The 20453-nt window shown below is 43.5% G+C and overlaps 1 protein-coding gene across 1 annotated transcript in view; it reads right to left on the bottom strand.

Moving 5' to 3' along the window:
• Positions 1-324: 324 nt before the first annotated feature.
• Positions 325-20453, bottom strand: part of helq (helicase, POLQ like) — a 55562-nt gene continuing 35433 nt past the window's right edge. Inside the window, exons 17-22 of the mRNA XM_079531174.1 lie at positions 20111-20265; positions 15923-16021; positions 14423-14599; positions 11940-12053; positions 5526-5660; positions 325-828 (exon numbers count right to left, since the gene is read on the bottom strand). Coding sequence (XP_079387300.1) covers positions 745-828; positions 5526-5660; positions 11940-12053; positions 14423-14599; positions 15923-16021; positions 20111-20265 — 764 coding nt within the window. The 3' untranslated portion in view covers positions 325-744. The remainder of the gene's footprint in view (positions 829-5525; positions 5661-11939; positions 12054-14422; positions 14600-15922; positions 16022-20110; positions 20266-20453) is intronic.

Below are 20453 nucleotides of genomic sequence, written 5' to 3' on the forward strand. Positions count from 1 at the left end.
GCTATGGACCAGGAGTAAGGCTATGGACCAGGAGTAAGGCTATGGACCAGGAGTAAGGCTATGGACCAGGAGTAAGGCTGTGGACCAGGAGTAAGGCTGTGGACCAGGAGTAAGGCTGTGGACCAGGAGTAAGGCTATGGACCAGGAGTAAGGCTATGGACCAGGAGTAAGGCTGTGGACCAGGAGTAAGGCTGTGGACCAGGAGTAAGGATATGGACCAGGAGTAAGGCTGTGGACCAGGAGTAAGGATATGGACCAGGAGTAAGGATATGGACCAGGAGTAAGGCTATGGACCTCCAGAAAATAATATGCATTTACAGGAAGTTGTATGAATTTGTTTATTTTTTTTTAAACTGGCATTTTAGTTATTTATTTTCAAACGTTCAACACGTGTTCAAAGATTCAAGAGAACAGAGACACTGGTGGCAGAGTTAGGGACTGCATGTAGAAAATTAAACCTTTACAAAAACGTATAATAACCATATCTCAGAAAATATATCCTTTGAATCGTTTTAACGACAAAATAAACAAAAAACAAAGAATAAAACTTCTCTGTTACGATAATCAATGCACTGAAACTATTATAGCAGAACGGGTCGGTCTGGACCAATCAGCAGTCTCGTTTCACAGAACGGGTCCGTCTGGACCAATCAGCAGTCTCGTTTCACAGAACGGGTCCGTCTGGACCAATCAGCAGTCTCGTTTCACAGAACGGGTCCGTCTGGACCAATCAGCAGTCTCGTTTCACAGAACGGGTCCGTCTGGACCAATCATCAGCAAGTCGTCCATTTCTTCCTGGAGAGCGGCAGCTTTTTCACTGAGAAGCATCTATAAAACACAGAGAAGTCAGCTTAACATTCACCACATCTATAAAACACAGAGAAGTCAGCTTAACATTCACCACATCTATAAAACACAGAGAAGTCAGCTTAACATTCACCACATCTATAAAACACAGAGAAGTCAGCTTAACACTTTGATTGCTACAAGATCTCGACAGGCCTATTTGGATGTTGCTACCGTTTAACATTGCACAAAGGCCTTGTTCGGGGGCCCACAGCAAAATGTTCTCTTATAGCGAGAATCACACGCATACATCAAAAGAAAGCTGAACTTGTCCACTTCAATTTAAAAAATACATTTTGATTTTACCATGTTCCATTCTGGAGATATTGACCTTTTTGCAACACCTGCATTTGCCTGGAAGTGGTTATCTTGAACAGCGAGCAGAGTTATGGATGGTTTAGTCAGAGACATTGACAGGCAGATATAAAATTGAACCCAATAAATATCCTATACATCCTATACACCGAATGAAAGCCCTGAATGTGTACTTTTACGGGGAAAAGAGTAAACATTGATCCCATGTACAGTTAGACAGTAATTGGTTATTGAATGCAGCTTGTGCCCACCAGATAACTTCAGAGAAGACATGGACGTGAACTCCTCAATATTCACAAAATAAGGCCTATAGCGACATATAAATACTATATACCGTATGAAACAGAAGACTCTCTGCTTTCATAAGAAAAAAACTTCTATTGTAATAATAAAAATCACACCCCTGTGAAGTGAGCGGTGCAACTGTTCTCTACAGTTGCACCGCGCAACTGTAGAGAACAGTTGCACCGCTCACTTCACAGGGGTGTGATTTTTATTATTACAGTAGAAGTTTACAGACCAAACTGTAAATAAAAGGTTTACATGACTTTCTGCCTCAGTCCGTATATAGCGAGCTGTAGTGAATAAGTACAGAACAGTTGCAACGCTCACTTCACAGGGGTGTGATTTTTATTATTACAGTAGAAGTTTACAGACCAAACTGTAAATAAAAGGTTTACATGACTTTCTGCCTCAGTCCGTATATAGCGACCTGTATTGAATAAGCAGAGAACAGAATATGGGACAGAGTTGCACCACTCACTTCACATGGGTGTGATTTTTATTATTACTACAGTAGAAGTTTTTTTCTTATGAAAGCAGAGAGTCTTCTGTTTCATACGGTATATAGTATTTATATGTCGCTATAGGCCTTATTTTGTGAATATTGAGTTCGGGTCCATGTCTTCTCTGCAGTTATATCTGGTGGGCGCAATGTGCATCCACCCAGTAACCAATTTATGACAGACTGTACATGGGATCAATGTTTACTCTTTTCCTCGTAAAAGTACACATTTAGGGCTTTCATTCGGTGTATAGGATGTATAGCATATTTATTGTGTTTATTGTTATATCTGCCTGTCAATGTCTGACTATAAACCTTCATAACTCTGCATCCTTTAGATGATGATGATGATTCACTGCTTTCATTGTTTTGATCGCAGTAACATTGGGGGGGGGGGGGGGGGGGGGGGGGGGGTCATGGGCACATTGGGCAGCAAAAGTCTTGATCGTACGGCTATAAAAAAGTCCCATTCCACCGTTCGGTTCAGAACTATAGTATAACGGTGAGACGCGTTGTCATCATGAGCTGATTTTGTTTTTCAAGCTAGTATAGGGAACATGCCTGGGCATGCACGGTTTAGGACGCGGAAAAGTTCGTTATACATTACACCCGGGTCGATTACGTCCCCGACGCGTTCATTGCGGTCTTATCACTACAATTATAATGAATAAAAAAGCGTTACAATCACACGTCTGAGCGATCTCCGATTATGACGGCTCTGCATGGCGATACGTGATCCACCAACGGTAGACTGTCTGTTGTCATGGCGGCCCCTCTCGATACTGTAGTTCGTTTGTTAGTTCGTAGTATTGTAGGCTCGGGGATCGTTTGGTCGCTACAGTATGAAGAAGTAAACATGCATCTGTCCATGTGTGTTGCAGCAATGCCGATCTGGTGCAGAATCTGCAGATCATGTGTTAGGCAGCGTAACAGCGTTCCGTTCATGTGTTTTTCCGAGACATGAGCCCCCATCTCGCAAGGCCCTCCTCCTGCAGGAGAAACAGGAGGGGAGGGGGGAATCGAGTATAAAAGCCAATAGGTGGAGGAAAGCCTGGTGAGGCGAGGTTAGGTGAAATTTGATTCTTTTCACACACAGACTAGATCGGCATGGGCGCATCCAAGCGGCGCGCCCTCCTGTTTTCAGGAGGGGAGGGTTTTTTTTTTTTTTTTTCTGATCACGTGAGCGGGACTAAGCAGCAATGATAGGGCGATGGTTCTTCATTGTCCGGGTGGGTAAAAAGATGAATGAAAGTATGCTATAAAAAAGTGATTGAAACGTATTGATACGTGATTCGCACCCGACGTTTGATTAATTGATAACGTATTGATACGCGATTCGCGTCGGCTGTGTTAACATTCACCACGTCTATAAAACACAGAGAAGTCAGCTTAACATTCATCACGTCTATAAAACACAGAGAAGTCAGCTTAACATTCATCACATCTATAAAACACAGAGAAGTCAGCTTAACATTCATCACGTCTATAAAACACACAGAAGTCAGCTTAACATTCACCACATCTATAAAACACAGAGAAGTCAGCTTAACATTCATCACATCTATAAAACACACAGAAGTCAGCTTAACATTCACCACATCTATAAAACACAGAGAAGTCAGCTTAACATTCACCACGTCTATAAAACACAGAGAAGTCAGCTTAACATTCATCACGTCTATAAAACACACATAAATCAGCTTAACATTCATCAAGTCTATAAAACACAGAGAAGTCAGCTTAACATTCATCAAGTCTATAAAACACAGAGAAGTCAGCTTAACATTCATCACATCTATAAAACACAGAGAAGTCAGCTTAACATTCATCAAGTCTATAAAACACAGAGAAGTCAGCTTAACATTCATCAAGTCTATAAAACACAGAGAAGTCAGCTTAACATTCATCAAGTCTATAAAACACAGAGAAGTCAGCTTAACATTCATCAAGTCTATAAAACACAGAGAAGTCAGCTTAACATTCATCAAGTCTATAAAACACACATAAATCAGCTTAACATTCATCAAGTCTATAAAACACAGAGAAGTCAGCTTAACATTCATCACATCTATAAAACACAGAGAAGTCAGCTTAACATTCACCACTTCTATAAAACACAGAGAAGTCAGCTTAACATTCATCACGTCTATAAAACACACATAAATCAGCTTAACATTCATCAAGTCTATAAAACACAGAGAAGTCAGCTTAACATTCATCAAGTCTATAAAACACAGAGAAGTCAGCTTAACATTCATCACATCTATAAAACACACATAAATCAGCTTAACATTCATCAAGTCTATAAAACACAGAGAAGTCAGCTTAACATTCATCACATCTATAAAACACAGAGAAGTCAGCTTAACATTCACCACATCTATAAAACACAGAGAAGTCAGCTTAACATTCATCACATCTATAAAACACAGAGAAGTCAGCTTAACATTCACCACGTCTATAAAACACAGAGAAGTCAGCTTAACATTCACCACATCTATAAAACACAGAGAAGTCAGCTTAACATTCACCACATCTATAAAACACAGAGAAGTCAGCTTAACATTCATCACATCTATAAAACACAGAGAAGTCAGCTTAACATTCATCACATCTATAAAACACAGAGAAGTCAGCTTAACATTCACCACGTCTATAAAACACAGAGAAGTCAGCTTAACATTCATCACATCTATAAAACACAGAGAAGTCAGCTTAACATTCACCATGTCTATAAAACACAGAGAAGTCAGCTTAACATTCACCATGTCTATAAAACACAGAGAAGTCAGCTTAACATTCACCATGTCTATAAAACACAGAGAAGTCAGCTTAACATTCACCACATCTATAAAACACACAGAAGTCAGCTTAACATTCACCACATCTATAAAACACACAGAAGTCAGCTTAACATTCACCACATCTATAAAACACACAGAAGTCAGCTTAACACATTGGATTCTAAGGACAGATATACTCATTAAAAAGGGCCTTTCTCTCTACATTGTTTATATTGTGTTTAGTTTCCAAGATGGCCGCAGCACCAGGAGGGGGTGGGGCGGAGGTGAGCGGGCGGGGTCCACTCACCTTAGCAGAAGGTTTATAAGCAGAAAGCCGGTCCACTCACAGTGGACCGGTGGGGCGGAGGGTCCACTCACAGTGTGGACCGGATCACTGTCCGGTCCACTCCGTACTGATCCGGTCCACTCACAGTGGACCGGATCACTCTGTACACTCACTCCATCTGTCTGGCCACCAGGAGGGGGTGGGGCGGAGGGTCCACTCACCTTAGCAGAGGCTACGATCTGTCTGGCCTGCTTCAGGTAGAGGTTCTGGTCCACTCACCTTAGAAGAGGCTACGATCTGTCTGGCCTGCTTCAGGTAGAGGTGCTGGTCCACTCACCTTAGCAGAGGCTACGATCTGTCTGGCCTGCTTCAGGTAGAGGTGCTGGTCCACTCACCTTAGCAGAGGCTACGATCTGTCTGGCCTGCTTCAGGTAGAGGTGCTGGTCCACTCACCTTAGCAGAGGCTACGATCTGTCTGGCCTGCTTCAGGTAGAGGTGCTGGTCCACTCACCTTAGCAGAGGCTACGATCTGTCTGGCCTGCTTCAGGAAGAGGTTCTGGACGCTGGCGGTCAGGGCGGACGGGTCAGCGTTGGCCAGAAGAGACAGCGTCTTGAAGCCAGCGTTGTAGAGCTGCTTGGCTCTGGACTGAGACAGGGACACCACACAGAACATATATAGTATCAATATTATATCCATATCATGATATTAGACTGGATATTGTCTGTGATTTGGGATATTGTACTGATATTGTGAGATATGGCATTAACCCATTTGGACCTGAGATCAGATTCTAAAAATGTCTTCTACATCCTGACAGTTTTCTGAAAAAGCTATGTTTCTATGTCAGTCGTTCTTCAGATTAGGTGAGGGCATATATGAAAAAAAGGCACCTTACCCTAAAAAAATTGCAACAGAAGGTTTCTCAACTGTTTTGTGTAGTATTAGGTGTCCTTAATAACATACTAAAAGTTTACCAAAGTTTGACCATGCGAAAGGTGTTATTTTCAAGATGGCGTCCAAGATGGCCAAAATATCATTAAAATAGCCTAACTCCTTCATTATTTATCGTAGACAAGTATTTTTTGTGTCTAACCCTATGTTTTTGAGGCCTGTGAATCCATTGGACTTGTCAAAATGGCAGAGATAGAATCAGATCATTGTGAAATCCAATATTTTATATTTGACTCTATTAAAACTCTCTGAAAGGGGGGCAAAGGGGGTTGACCTGCATTTGTCATAACATACAAAGTTGTCCACCAGAAATAATATCTATGACCCCCTAGGATCACAACCTATATGGACAACTCGGTCAATTTTGTTGCGAAAGTCCAATATGGCCGCCCCCAATATTAGCCCCTATTAGTTATAATGGGGGGTGAATAGGGCAAAATTTAAAACTGAGAGATATTTCCACGAAACTTCTCAGGTTGATCAATGATATGAATACGAAAACATTTTGTATTGCAAGTTTCCATGAAATCCAATATGGCCGCCACAATATTAGCACCAAGAAAATAGGTTTTGGCTCCAACTTCTGAACCAGATGAGCTAGAAATGCAAACTCGGTGTCTATTTAATCGTTTACCCGCCAGGAACATAGGAATTTTAAAACGTAGAATCTTGTAGCCTGCCACAAACGGAAAAGCCGTTTTAACAGCGATGTATTCATTAATGCATGTTTTAATACGATCGTATCGAAATCTACCGTCAGTTAGCTTTGTTATGCTTCTGACACAATGGGCGCGGCCATTTTGAAAATGCGCGCGCATCCACTTACATTGCCGGCTCTGGTTTCAGACGGCTTTATCTCACAGAAGCGACATTGCAGAGGACGCTTTGTCCCAGACAAGCGTTTTCAACGGCCTGTAGCAGGCGCTGTGATACTCGCGGTCCACTTTTTCCACCACCGACCGAGAGAACGAGCACCAGCTTCGTCAACACACACGGAATGGTTTCATAGTAAAATGCGATTACGGATATTTGGCTCTTCAAAGTAAGTGTCACGCGTGATTAAACCATGGCAATACGCAATCGAGGGATTAATTAATGGCGGCAGGCTAAGAGTTAATGGTTTCTGACCATGAGAGACTCAATGGAATACCTATTTTTATTATTGGGTGTGTCTGGACCCTTATTGTGCATATTTACAAGATGGTGGCTACCCGAAATAGTGCTTTACCATGATTTCTACCATGATTGTTGACTGCAATTGTTGACACAAGCAATATTAATCCATTGGCTAAGATTCATGGCACAGAAGGAACATATTTTCTTGAGCTTGCATATTGTCAAAATGGCTGCAAACATGAAAAAGAAAAGAGACATTACATTTCCTGTCAGATCCTATTACCCAGGGGGGCAAACCACCCCTTTTTGGATACCTGCATTTGCCATAACATCAAAGGTTGTCCACCAGAAATATCTATGACCCAATAGAATCACAACCTATATGGACACACCGGTCAATTTCTTTGCTGGAAATCCAATATGGCCACCACAATATTAACCCCCTTTAGCCTATAATGCGGGTGAATAGGGCAACATTTTTAACTGAGGGATATTTCCACAAAACTTCACAGGTTGATCAATGATATGAATACCATAATGGTTTGTATTGGAAGTTTCCATGATATCCAATATGGCCACCACAATACTAGCACCCAGAAAATAGGTTTGGCTCTAAATTCTGAACCAGATGAGCTATAAATACAAACTCATGGTTTCTAACCACGAGAGATACTGTAATATAATATATAATATATACTGTAAATAGTTTAGCCATAATTTCCCTCTATTAAGTATTATTGTTCTGGGGTGTTTCTTTGCAGAAAGACATCCCTCTGGCTGTATTTTGGTTTTGTTCTACTGTTTCTGTTGGCATTTCCTCTGTTTATGTTGACAATCATCCCTGGCAGGGACGTGCATCGCCAAGCCGGACATCCCTTCACTGAGTATGGATGGTCTCTCAGTGATGGTCCCCTGTCCATCTAGAGCCAGCCTGGCCTATGCCAGAAAATCTGTTCATGTGCCAGGGACTGGAGACAAGATGCAGCAGGAGCTTCACTCCATTCCTGACTGGGGATGCATCACCATTATCTTGGACTCTGGCTGGCATCCTGTCATGAAAGGACGCGATGAGAGAGATCAATGTCCCTGGACAGCCAAACTTGCCAGGGATCTGCCACAGGCCCTCACGATTGACTGTGTGAAAGGCCTTGGTGAGGTCGACAAACACCATATAGAGACCCTTCTGCTCTCTGCACTTTTCTTGCAGCTGGCAAATGGAAAAGATCATGTTACAGGTACCTCTGCCTCCGTGGAAACCACATTGGGATCCAGGGACAACATTCTCAGCATGGCTGATTAGCCGGTTGAGGATGATTCTTGCTAAGATCTTTACTGTGATGTTCAGGACTCAGGAGGGCTATACCATGATGGTTATCGCAGTATGCCCTGTCCCCTTTCCTCTTGTAAACATGCACTATGGATGCGTCCTTGAAGTCTGGAGGGACTTCCCCCTATCCAGATTACCTGGTACAGGTGCCATGCCTCCATTCTTGTAGATGTCTGCAGGCAACCCATCACCTCCTGGTGCCTTTCCAGAAGTGGGTTGTTGGAGTGCTTTCACTGTCTCTGCACTGGTGGGGGGGTCAGCCAGATCAGCTTTGATTGGCAGCTGGGGTATCGTGGCAATATCCTCTTCGGAAATTGAGGACTCTCTGTTTAAGACCTCACTGAAGTGCTCTTCCCAGTGTGCTAGGATGTCACTCTTGTCAGTGAGCAGGACACTTGTCAGAGGAGCGGACTGGAGTTGAGCCAGTGGTTTTGGGCCCATAAAGAGCACACAGAATGATGCATGCATCTGAGACTTCCCAGTCAGGTATGGAGTGAAGCTCCTGCTGCATCTTGTCTCCAGTCCCTGGCACATGAACAGATTTTCTGGCAGCCTTTGATACAGCTACATGATATTGTCTTGTTCATTGACATACTGTAGGCCAGGCTGGCTCTGTAGATGGACAGGGGACTGCATTCCCGTCACTGAGAGACCATCCATACTCAGCGATGCACGTCCCTGCCAGGGATGATTGTCAACATAAACAGAGGAAATTCCAACAGTAGAACAAAACCAAAATACAGCCAGAGGGATGTCTTTTTGCAAAGAAACACCCCAGAACAATAATATCTTTCGTGGTTAGAAACCATGAGTTTGTATTTATAGCTCATCTGGTTCAGAAGCCAAACCTATTTTCTGGGTGCTAGTATTGTGGTGGCCATATTGGATATCATGGAAACTTCCAATACAAACCATTATGGTATTCATATATTTGATCAACCTGTGAAGTTTCGTGGAAATATCCCTCAGTTAAAAATGTTGCCCTATTCACCTGCATTATAGGCTAATGGGGGCTAATATTGTGGTGGCCATATTGCATTTCCAGCAAAGAAATTGACCGGTGTGTCCATATAGGTTGTGATTCTATTGGGTCATAGATATTTCTGGTGGTCAACCTTTGATGTTATGGCAAATGCAGGTATCCAAAAAGGGGTGGTTTGCCCCCCTGGGTAATAGGATCTGACAGGAAATGTAATGTCTCTTTTCTTTTTCATGTTTGCAGCCATTTTGACAATATGCAAGCTCAAGAAAATATGTTCCTTCTGTGCCATGAATCTTAGCCAATGGATTAATATTGCTTGTGTTTGCCAAAACAGTCAACAATCATGGTAGAAATCATGGTAAAGCACTATTTCGGGTAGCCACCATCTTGTAAATATGCACAATAAGGGTCCAGACACACCCAATAATAAAAATAGGTATTCCATTGAGTCTCTCATGGTCAGAAACCATGAAATAGAACGGTGTAGTATGAAAAAAGCAAAAAAAATAGGGGTTAGCAGTACTGAGCCTTCACGTGGCGCCCCTGTTTTGACTAATTTCACAGTACCACACAGTAATAATGCATTTATTCCTTAAGTAAATTGTTGAAAGCTTCAACATAATTTGAATTACAAGTAAAATCACCAATGATGGGCATTATGGCACGTGGAAAAAGGATAAATGTAAATTTATATTGGAAAGCGTTCATTTTGAACCTTTAAAACCACTTATAACCACCTTATAACCACTTTTTCAAATACACTAGTTATTATAATCATAACTCTAATTTATATAAGCTAATTGGATTCCTACATAACTAAAACATAGGGTTAGACACCAAAATTACTTGTCTAGGATGAATAATGGATGAGTAATGGTCTTTTAAGAACTGGCGGCGGCCATCTTGAAAATGACACCTTTCGCATGGTCAAACTTTGGTAAACTTTTAGTATGTTATTAAGGACACCTAATACTACACAAAACAGTTGAGAAACCTTCTGTTGCAATTTTTTTGGGGTCAAACCATAATTGCACCTGTCTAGATCTACAAGCTCGTAGCGCGCCACTCGGTGGCTTGTAGATCTGCTATTTTTCAATAGCTAAAGCATAACATAATGCTTAAAACACCAAAATGGGTTCCCGCCCAAAAGGGGTTAAAGTGTTAAACTATAAATATAAATATTGGATCGGGAAAAGTCGGTATCGGCAGAATACTCAAAATCAGATGATCGGAATCGGATCAGGAGAAAAAAGAAAATGTGATTGGGACACCCCTCCCACCCGGCCACCTCCACCAGGGGGACCACAGTAGTTCACCTGCACCAGGGGGACCACAGTAGTTCACCTCCATCAGGGGGACCACAGTAGTTCACCTCCATCAGAGGGACCACAGTAGTTCACCTCCACCAGGGGGACCACAGTAGTTCACCTCCATCAGAGGGACCACAGTAGTTCACCTCCACCAGGGGGACCACAGTAGTTCACCTGCACCAGGGGGACCACAGTAACTCACCTGCACCAGGTGGACCACAGTCGCTCACCTGCACCAGGGGGACCACAGTAACTCACCTCCATCAGGGGGACCACAGTAGTTCACCTCCATCAGAGGGACCACAGTAGTTCACCTCCACCATGGGGACCACAGTAGCTCACCTGCACCAGGGGGACCACAGTCTCTCACCTGCACCAGGGGGACCACAGTAACTCACCTCCATCAGGGGGACCACAGTAGTTCACCTCCATCAGAGGGACCACAGTAGTTCACCTCCATCAGGGGGACCACAGTAGTTCACCTCCATCAGGGGGACCACAGTAGTTCACCTCCATCAGAGGGACCACAGTAGTTCACCTCCACCAGGGGGACCACAGTAGTTCACCTCCATCAGAGGGACCACAGTAGTTCACCTCCACCAGGGGGACCACAGTAGTTCACCTGCACCAGGGGGACCACAGTAACTCACCTGCACCAGGTGGACCACAGTCGCTCACCTGCACCAGGGGGACCACAGTAACTCACCTCCATCAGAGGGACCACAGTAGTTCACCTCCATCAGAGGGACCACAGTAGTTCACCTCCACCATGGGGACCACAGTAGCTCACCTGCACCAGGGGGACCACAGTCTCTCACCTGCACCAGGGGGACCACAGTAACTCACCTCCATCAGGGGGACCACAGTAGTTCACCTCCATCAGAGGGACCACAGTAGTTCACCTCCACCAGGGGGACCACAGTCGCTCACCTGCACCAGGGGGACCACAGTAGCTCACCTGCACCAGGGGGACCACAGTAGCTCACCTGCACCAGGGGGACCACAGTCGCTCACCTGCACCAGGGGGACCACAGTAGCTCACCTGCACCAGGGGGACCACAGTCGCTCACCTGCACCAGGGGGACCACAGTAACTCACCTCCATCAGGGGGACCACAGTAGTTCACCTCCATCAGAGGGACCACAGTAGTTCACCTCCACCAGGGGGACCACAGTCGCTCACCTGCACCAGGGGGACCACAGTAGCTCACCTGCACCAGGGGGACCACAGTAGCTCACCTGCATGACTCCGGCCACCTCCATCAGGGGGACCAGCTCAGACTGGACACAGTAGGTCAGACGGCGGGTCAGCTCGCTGAGGAGAGCTTTGTACGGCCAGAACTCCTCCAACTCCTGATGCGCGCGCACACACGCACACACACACACACACACACACACACACACACACACACACACACACACACACACACACACACACACACACACACACACACACACACACACACACACACACACACACACACACACACACACACACACACACACACACACACACAGATTGATTAGATTCAATGTATTGTCACTGCACATAGTATACAAATACATTGACAATGAAATGAATAGTGGCGTCTAGCCAGAGTGCAATACAGTAATGCAGTGATGGGAATAAATACTACATGACGGTGGGTTTCATGTTAACTGTTTATTTTAGCGCTGTGTTAAGTTTGGTTTTCATGTAGGGATGTGCCGATGAGACAATTTGGCCGATATCGATATCCGATATAATTAATTGCCATTATGGCCGATAACCGATATAACCCCATGTCCATATGATCTAACCGATATAACCCCATGTCCATATGATCTAATGATCTAATAATAACCGATATAACCCCATGTCCATATGATCTAATGATAACCGATATAACCCCATGTCCATATGATCTAACCGATATAACCCCATGTCCATATGATCTAATGATCTAATGATAACCGATATAACCCCATGTCCATATGATCTAATGATCTAATAATAACCGATATAACCCCATGTCCATATGATCTAATGATAACCGATATAACCCCATGTCCATATGATCTAATGATCTAATGATAACCGATATAACCCCATGTCCATATGATCTAATGATCTAATGATAACCGATATAACCCCATGTCCATATGATCTAATGATCTAATGATAACCGATATAACCCCATGTCCATATGATCTAATGATCTAATGATAACCGATATAACCCCATGTCCATATGATCTAATGATCTAATGATAACCGATATAACCCCATGTCCATATGATCCCCCCCCACCCCCCCCATGTCCATATGATCTAATGATCTAATGATAACTGATATAACCCCATGTCCATATGATCCCCCCCCACCCCCCCCATGTCCATATGATCTAATGATCTATTGATAACCGATATAACCCCATGTCCATATGATCTAATGATCTAATGATAACCGATATAACCCCATGTCAATATGATCTCATTCTGTATTTAAACCCCATGTCGATATGATCCCCCCACCCCCCCCCCCATGTCGATATGATCTCATTCTGTATTTAAACCCCATGTCGATATGATCCCCCCACCCCCCCCCCATGTCGATATGATCTCATTCTGTATTTAAACCCCATGTCGATATGATCTCATTCTGTATTATAACCCCATGTCGATATGATCCCCCCCCACCCCCCCCCATGTCGATATGATCTCATTCTGTATTATAACCCCATGTCGATATGATCCCCCCCCACCCCCCCATGTCGATATGATCTCATTCTGTATTTAAACCCCATGTCGATATGATCCCCCCCCACCCCCCCCCCCCATGTCGATATGATCTCATTCTGTATTTAAACCCCATGTCGATATGATCCCCCCCCACCCCCCCCCCCCCCATGTCGATATGATCTCATTCTGTATTTAAAAAATATAATTATTTTGGCCATTCTGAAAAAAAGGCTGAATTTGAAAAAAGCAAAGCCTCTTTATTCCAAAACTAGGGACGAAATGTTGGCTCATATCCCAACATAAACGGCTTGAATGTAGTATTTCATTTCATTCATTCAATGGGGCGACTGTGGCTCAGGAGGTAGAGCAGGTCGTCCAATGATCCATGGGTCGGCGGTTCGAATCCCGGCTCCTCCTGGCTACATGTCGAAGTGTCCTTGGGCAAGACACTGAACCCCAAATTGCTCCCGATGTGCTGGTTGGTACCTTGCATGGCTTCAACTGCCATCGGTGTATGAATGTGTGTGTGAATGTAATGCAGAATCTAAAGCGCCTTGGATAAAGGCGCTATATAAATGCACCATTAACCATTTACCATTTCTTTTTTTTAAATGTTCCTAAACTATTGACTCTTTCGAAAGCTTCCCCAGAAAACACTGATATAATTTGCAGCCTTCATCATCACAAAAGGCTTTTTCAGGCTTTTTTTAAATTAATTTTTCAACATAATTATAATAAAATTAAATATCTGCTAAATCCGATATAATATTTTACCGATACCGATTCATTGGTTTAAGGCCAATATCGGCCGATACCGATGTGTGCTGGCCGATTAATCCCCCATCACAACCCCCTGGAGGAGGGGCTTAGCCCCCCCCCCCCCCAGTCACAATTCTCGGGAGCCGTCGCTGGGAAAAAAGTCTCCTACGAAATATAATATTCGCGAAAACAGGAAACAGGAAGCAGGTTACCCTCGGCGAACAGGAAACAGGAAGCAGTTACCTCGGAGAAGTGCAGCACACAGGAGCAGAATGCCGACGCGGAGCTGAGGAGGTTCTGGAGAAACCCTCGGCTGAGCTGGAAGCGTTCTGCCACGCCCCACAGGTCCGGGGGTTCCCTGAGCAGGGCGAACAGGACCAGGGCCAGGTAGAGGCGGTGGACCACCTCCATGTTTACACCCTGAGAAACAAGGGTCTTTATTAGACCACCTCCATGTTTACACCCTGAGAAACAAGGGTCTTTATTAGACCACCTCCATGTTTACACCCTGAGAAACAAGGGTCTTTATTAGACCACCTCCATGTTTACACCCTGAGAAACAAGGGTCTTTATTAGACCACCTCCATGTTTACACCCTGAGAAACAAGGGTCTTTATTAGACCACCTCCATGTTTACACCCTGAGAAACAAGGGTCTTTATTAGACCACCTCCATGTTTACACCCTGAGAAACAAGGGTCTTTATTAGACCACCTCCATGTTTACACCCTGAGAAACAAGGGTCTTTATTAGACCACCTCCATGTTTACACTCTGAGAAACAAGGGTCTCTATTAGACCACCTCCATGTTTACACCCTGAGAAACAAGGGTCTTTATTAGACCACCTCCATGTTTACACCCTGAGAAACAAGGGTCTCTATTAGACCACCTCCATGTTTACACCCTGAGAAACAAGGGTCTTTATTAGACCACCTCCATGTTTACACCCTGAGAAACCAGGGTCTCTATTAGACCACCTCCATGTTTACACCCTGAGAAACCAGGGTCTCTATTAGACCACCTCCATGTTTACACCCTGAGAAACCAGGGTCTCTATTAGACCACCTCCATGTTTACACCCTGAGAAACCAGGGTCTCTATTAGACCACCTCCATGTTTACACCCTGAGAAACCAGGGTCTCTATTAGACCACCTCCATGTTTACACCCTGAGAAACCAGGGTCTCTATTAGACCACCTCCATGTTTACACCCTGAGAAACCAGGGTCTCTATTAGACCACCTCCATGTTTACACCCTGAGAAACCAGGGTCTCTATTAGACCACCTCCATGTTTACACCCTGAGAAACCAGGGTCTCTATTAGACCACCTCCATGTTTACACCCTGAGAAACCAGGGTCTCTATTAGACCACCTCCATGTTTACACCCTGAGAAACCAGGGTCTCTATTAGACCACCTCCATGTTTACACCCTGAGAAACCAGGGTCTCTATTAGACCACCATGTTTAGAATCAGATCTCAGGTCAAAATGGGCTAGACCATGTTTACACCCTGAGAAACAAGGGTTTTTATTAGACCACCTCCATGTTCACACTCTGAGAGACACAGAAATTAATTTAAAAAAAAAGTCTTCTGTCAAAGACCCCAACAATTATATGTAATTGGCCGCCGACCCCCATCTGTAAATATGTTGTTCCAGGCAGCCTACACACGTGTGCGTCCGTGCGTGTGAGTGTGTGTGCGCGTGCGCGCGTGTGTGTGTGTGTGTGCGCGCGTGCACACCTTCTTGGTGGTCTGTCCAGCAGCTTTCCTGGTGATCAAACTCTCAGGAACTCCAACCGCAGCACACATCCTCTGCTCTGCTGCTGACAGCATGGTGAACTGGAAATATAGTTATAAATATAGTTATAAATATATATATAAACACATGCTCTGCTCTGCTGCTGACAGCATGGTGAACTGGAAATATAGTTATAAATATAGTTATAAATATATATATAAACACATGCTCTGCTCTGCTGCTGACAGCATGGTGAACTGGAAATATAGTTATAAATATATCTAACCCATTTAGACCCGAGGCCGATTCAAGTCTTCTAAATCACGACAGTTTTCTGAAAAAACAACGTTTCTATATAAGTGGTTCTCACAGGGTTAAACCCTATGTTTCTATATCAGTGGTTCTGACAGGGTTAAACCCTATGTTTCTATATCAGTGGTTCTCACAGGGTTAAACCCTATGTTTCTACATCAGTGGTTCTCACAGAGTTAAACCCTATGTTTCTACATCAGTGGTTCTCACAGGGTTAAACCCTATGTTTCTATATAAGTGGTTCTCACAGGGTTAAACCCTATGTTTCTATATCAGTGGTTCTGACAGGGTTAAACCCTATGTTTCTATATCAGTGGTTCTCACAGGGTTAAACCCTATGTTTCTATATCAGTGGTTCTCACAGGGTTAAAGCCTATGTTTCTATATCAGTGGTTCTCACAGGGTTAAACCCTATGTTTCTATATCAGTGGTTCTGACAGGGTTAAACCCTATGTTTCTATATCAGTGGTTCTCACAGGGTTAAACCCTATGTTTCTATATCAGTGGTTCTCACAGGGTTAAACCCTATGTTTCTATATCAGTGGTTCTCACAGGGTTAAACCCTATGTTTCTATATCAGTGGTTCTCACAGGGTTAAACCTCATGTTTCTATATCAGTGGTTCTCACAGGGTTAAACCCTATGTTTCTATATCAGTGGTTCTCACAGGGTTAAACCCTATGTTTCTACATCAGTGGTTCTCACAGGGTTAAACCCTATGTTTCTATATCAGTGGTTCTCACAGGGTTAAACCCTATGTTTCTACATCAGTGGTTCTCACAGGGTTAAACCCTATGTTTCTACATCAGTGGTTCTCACAGGGTTAAACCCTATGTTTCTATATCAGTGGTTCTCACAGGGTTAAACCCTATGTTTCTATATCAGTGGTTCTCACAGGGTTAAACCCTATGTTTCTATATCAGTGGTTCTCACAGGGTTAAACCCTATGTTTCTATATCAGTGGTTCTGACAGGGTTAAACCCAATGTTTCTATATCAGTGGTTCTGACAGGGTTAAACCCTATGTTTCTATATCAGTGGTTCTCACAGGGTTAAACCTCATGTTTCTATATCAGTGGTTCTCACAGGGTTAAACCCTATGTTTCTACATCAGTGGTTCTCACAGGGTTAAACCCTATGTTTCTATATCAGTGGTTCTCACAGGGTTAAACCCTATGTTTCTATATCAGTGGTTCTCACAGGGTTAAACCCTATGTTTCTACATCAGTGGTTCTCACAGGGTTAAACCCTATGTTTCTACATCAGTGGTTCTCACAGGGTTAAACCCTATGTTTCTATATCAGTGGTTCTCACAGGGTTAAACCCTATGTTTCTATATCAGTGGTTCTCACAGGGTTAAACCCTATGTTTCTATATCAGTGGTTCTGACAGGGTTAAACCCTATGTTTCTATATCAGTGGTTCTCACAGGGTTAAACCCTATGTTTCTATATCAGTGGTTCTCACAGGGTTAAACCCTATGTTTCTATATCAGTGGTTCTGACAGGGTTAAACCCTATGTTTCTATATCAGTGGTTCTCACAGGGTTAAACCCTATGTTTCTATATCAGTGGTTCTCACAGGGTTAAACCCTATGTTTCTATATCAGTGGTTCTCACAGGGTTAAACCCTATGTTTCTATATCAGTGGTTCTGACAGGGTTAAACCCTATGTTTCTATATCAGTGGTTCTCACAGGGTTAAACCCTATGTTTCTATATCAGTGGTTCTCACAGGGTTAAACCCTATGTTTCTATATCAGTGGTTCTGACAGGGTTAAACCCTATGTTTCTATATCAGTGGTTCTCACAGGGTTAAACCCTATGTTTCTATATCAGTGGTTCTCACAGGGTTAAACCCTATGTTTCTATATCAGTGGTTCTCACAGGGTTAAACCCTATGTTTCTATATCAGTGGTTCTGACAGGGTTAAACCCTATGTTTCTATATCAGTGGTTCTCACAGGGTTAAACCCTATGTTTCTATATCAGTGGTTCTCACAGGGTTAAACCCTATGTTTCTATATCAGTGGTTCTGACAGGGTTAAACCCTATGTTTCTATATCAGTGGTTCTCACAGGGTTAAACCCTATGTTTCTATATCAGTGGTTCTCACAGGGTTAAACCCTATGTTTCTATATCAGTGGTTCTCACAGGGTTAAACCCTATGTTTCTATATCAGTGGTTCTCACAGGGTTAAACCCTATGTTTCTATATCAGTGGTTCTCACAGGGTTAAACCTCATGTTTCTATATCAGTGGTTCTCACAGGGTTAAACCTCATGTTTCTATATCAGTGGTTCTCACAGGGTTAAACCCTATGTTTCTATAGCAGTGGTTCTCACAGGGTTAAACCCTATGTTTCTATATCAGTGGTTCTCACAGGGTTAAACCCCATGTTTCTATATCAGTGGTTCTCACAGGGTTAAACCCTATGTTTCTATATCAGTGGTTCTCACAGGGTTAAACCCTATGTTTCTATATCAGTGGTTCTCACAGGGTTAAACCCTATGTTTCTATATCAGTGGTTCTCACAGGGTTAAACCCTATGTTTCTATATCAGTGGTTCTCACAGGGTTAAACCCTATGTTTCTATATCAGTGGTTCTCACAGGGTTAAACCATATGTTTCTATATCAGTGGTTCTCACAGGGTTAAACCCTATGTTTCTATATCAGTGGTTCTCACAGGGTTAAACCCTATGTTTCTACATCAGTGGTTCTCACAGGGTTAAACCCTATGTTTCTATATCAGTGGTTCTCACAGGGTTAAACCCTATGTTTCTACATCAGTGGTTCTCACAGGGTTAAACCCTATGTTTCTATATCAGTGGTTCTCACAGGGTTAAACCCTATGTTTCTATATCAGTGGTTCTGACAGGGTTAAACCCTATGTTTCTATATCAGTGGTTCTCACAGGGTTAAACCCTATGTTTCTATATCAGTGGTTCTCACAGGGTTAAAACCTATGTTTCTATATCAGTGGTTCTCACAGGGTTAAACCCTATGTTTCTATATCAGTGGTTCTCACAGGGTTAAACCCTATGTTTCTATATCAGTGGTTCTCAAACTATTTCATGACAAGGACCCCCAGAATTATGTATTTGGCTGCGGACCTCCATCTCAAAATATGTTGTTCCAGGGAGGAAGCAAATATTGGAGTTTAAAAATGTTCGCTCTGAAAGAATATATATATATATATATATTCAAAGATTTGCACCACAATTTCACGATTTTTCAAAAATAGCAGACCTACAAGCTCATATCGTGGCACTTGGTGCCGCGCTATGAGCTTGTAGTTCTGCTATTTTTCAATAGCTAAAGTATAACATAATGCTTAAAACACCAAAAGGGGTTCCCGCCCAGAATGGGTTAAACATCCTCATCGTCATCCATCCCATCCTTGGGCAGCACTTGTATGTCCAGAGTTAAAAGGCGTTGAAAATCCTACTTTGAGCGGAAGGAAGTCTATGGGGCCATGTGCAAAGATCCTGGTGCTGGGGGTGACGGAGGCATTGCTTAGCAACCGGGCCAATGTTAAAAGCTGATTTTCGGCCTAACCGCTTCTTATATGGTGTAAAGGGGGAGGTACCTAGCAGATAATGTCCCATAGCTGGAGGGTACGAATATGTTCGTACCTAGCAGATAACGCCCCATAGCTGGAGGGTACGAATATGTTCGTACCTAGCAGATAGCGTCCCATAGCTGGGGGGTACGAATATGTTTGTACCTAGCAGATAACGTCCCATAGCTGGGGGGTACTAATATGTTCGTACCTAGCAGATAACGTCCCATAGCTGGGGGGTACGAATATGTTCCTACTCAGCAAAACAAGTGTAAAAAATGACTCTATCCAGTCAGGCTAGCAGTGAGAGTGAGACAGGTACCTGTCTTAAGTACAGCATCCAGTCAGGCTTGCAGTGAGACAGGTCATATGGGGTCACCAGGTACAGCAGGTGGAGGAAACTCTCCAACAACAAACCCTCCAGACCCACAGACAGGTCTCTGTAGAGCAGCGCGCAGACAGACAGGTCCACGGAGCCTACAGACAGACAGACAGGTGTTTAGACAGACAGACAGGTCCACGGAGCCTACAGACAGACAGACAGACAGACAGACAGACAGACAGACAGACAGGTGTTTAGACAGACAGACAGGTGTTTAGACAGACAGACAGGTCCACGGAGCCTACAGACAGACAGACAGACAGACAGACATTTAGACAGACAG

This window comes from Electrona antarctica (genome assembly GCF_951216825.1).
Source record: "Electrona antarctica genome assembly, contig: scaffold_58, whole genome shotgun sequence".
Lineage (NCBI taxonomy): Eukaryota > Metazoa > Chordata > Actinopteri > Myctophiformes > Myctophidae > Electrona > Electrona antarctica.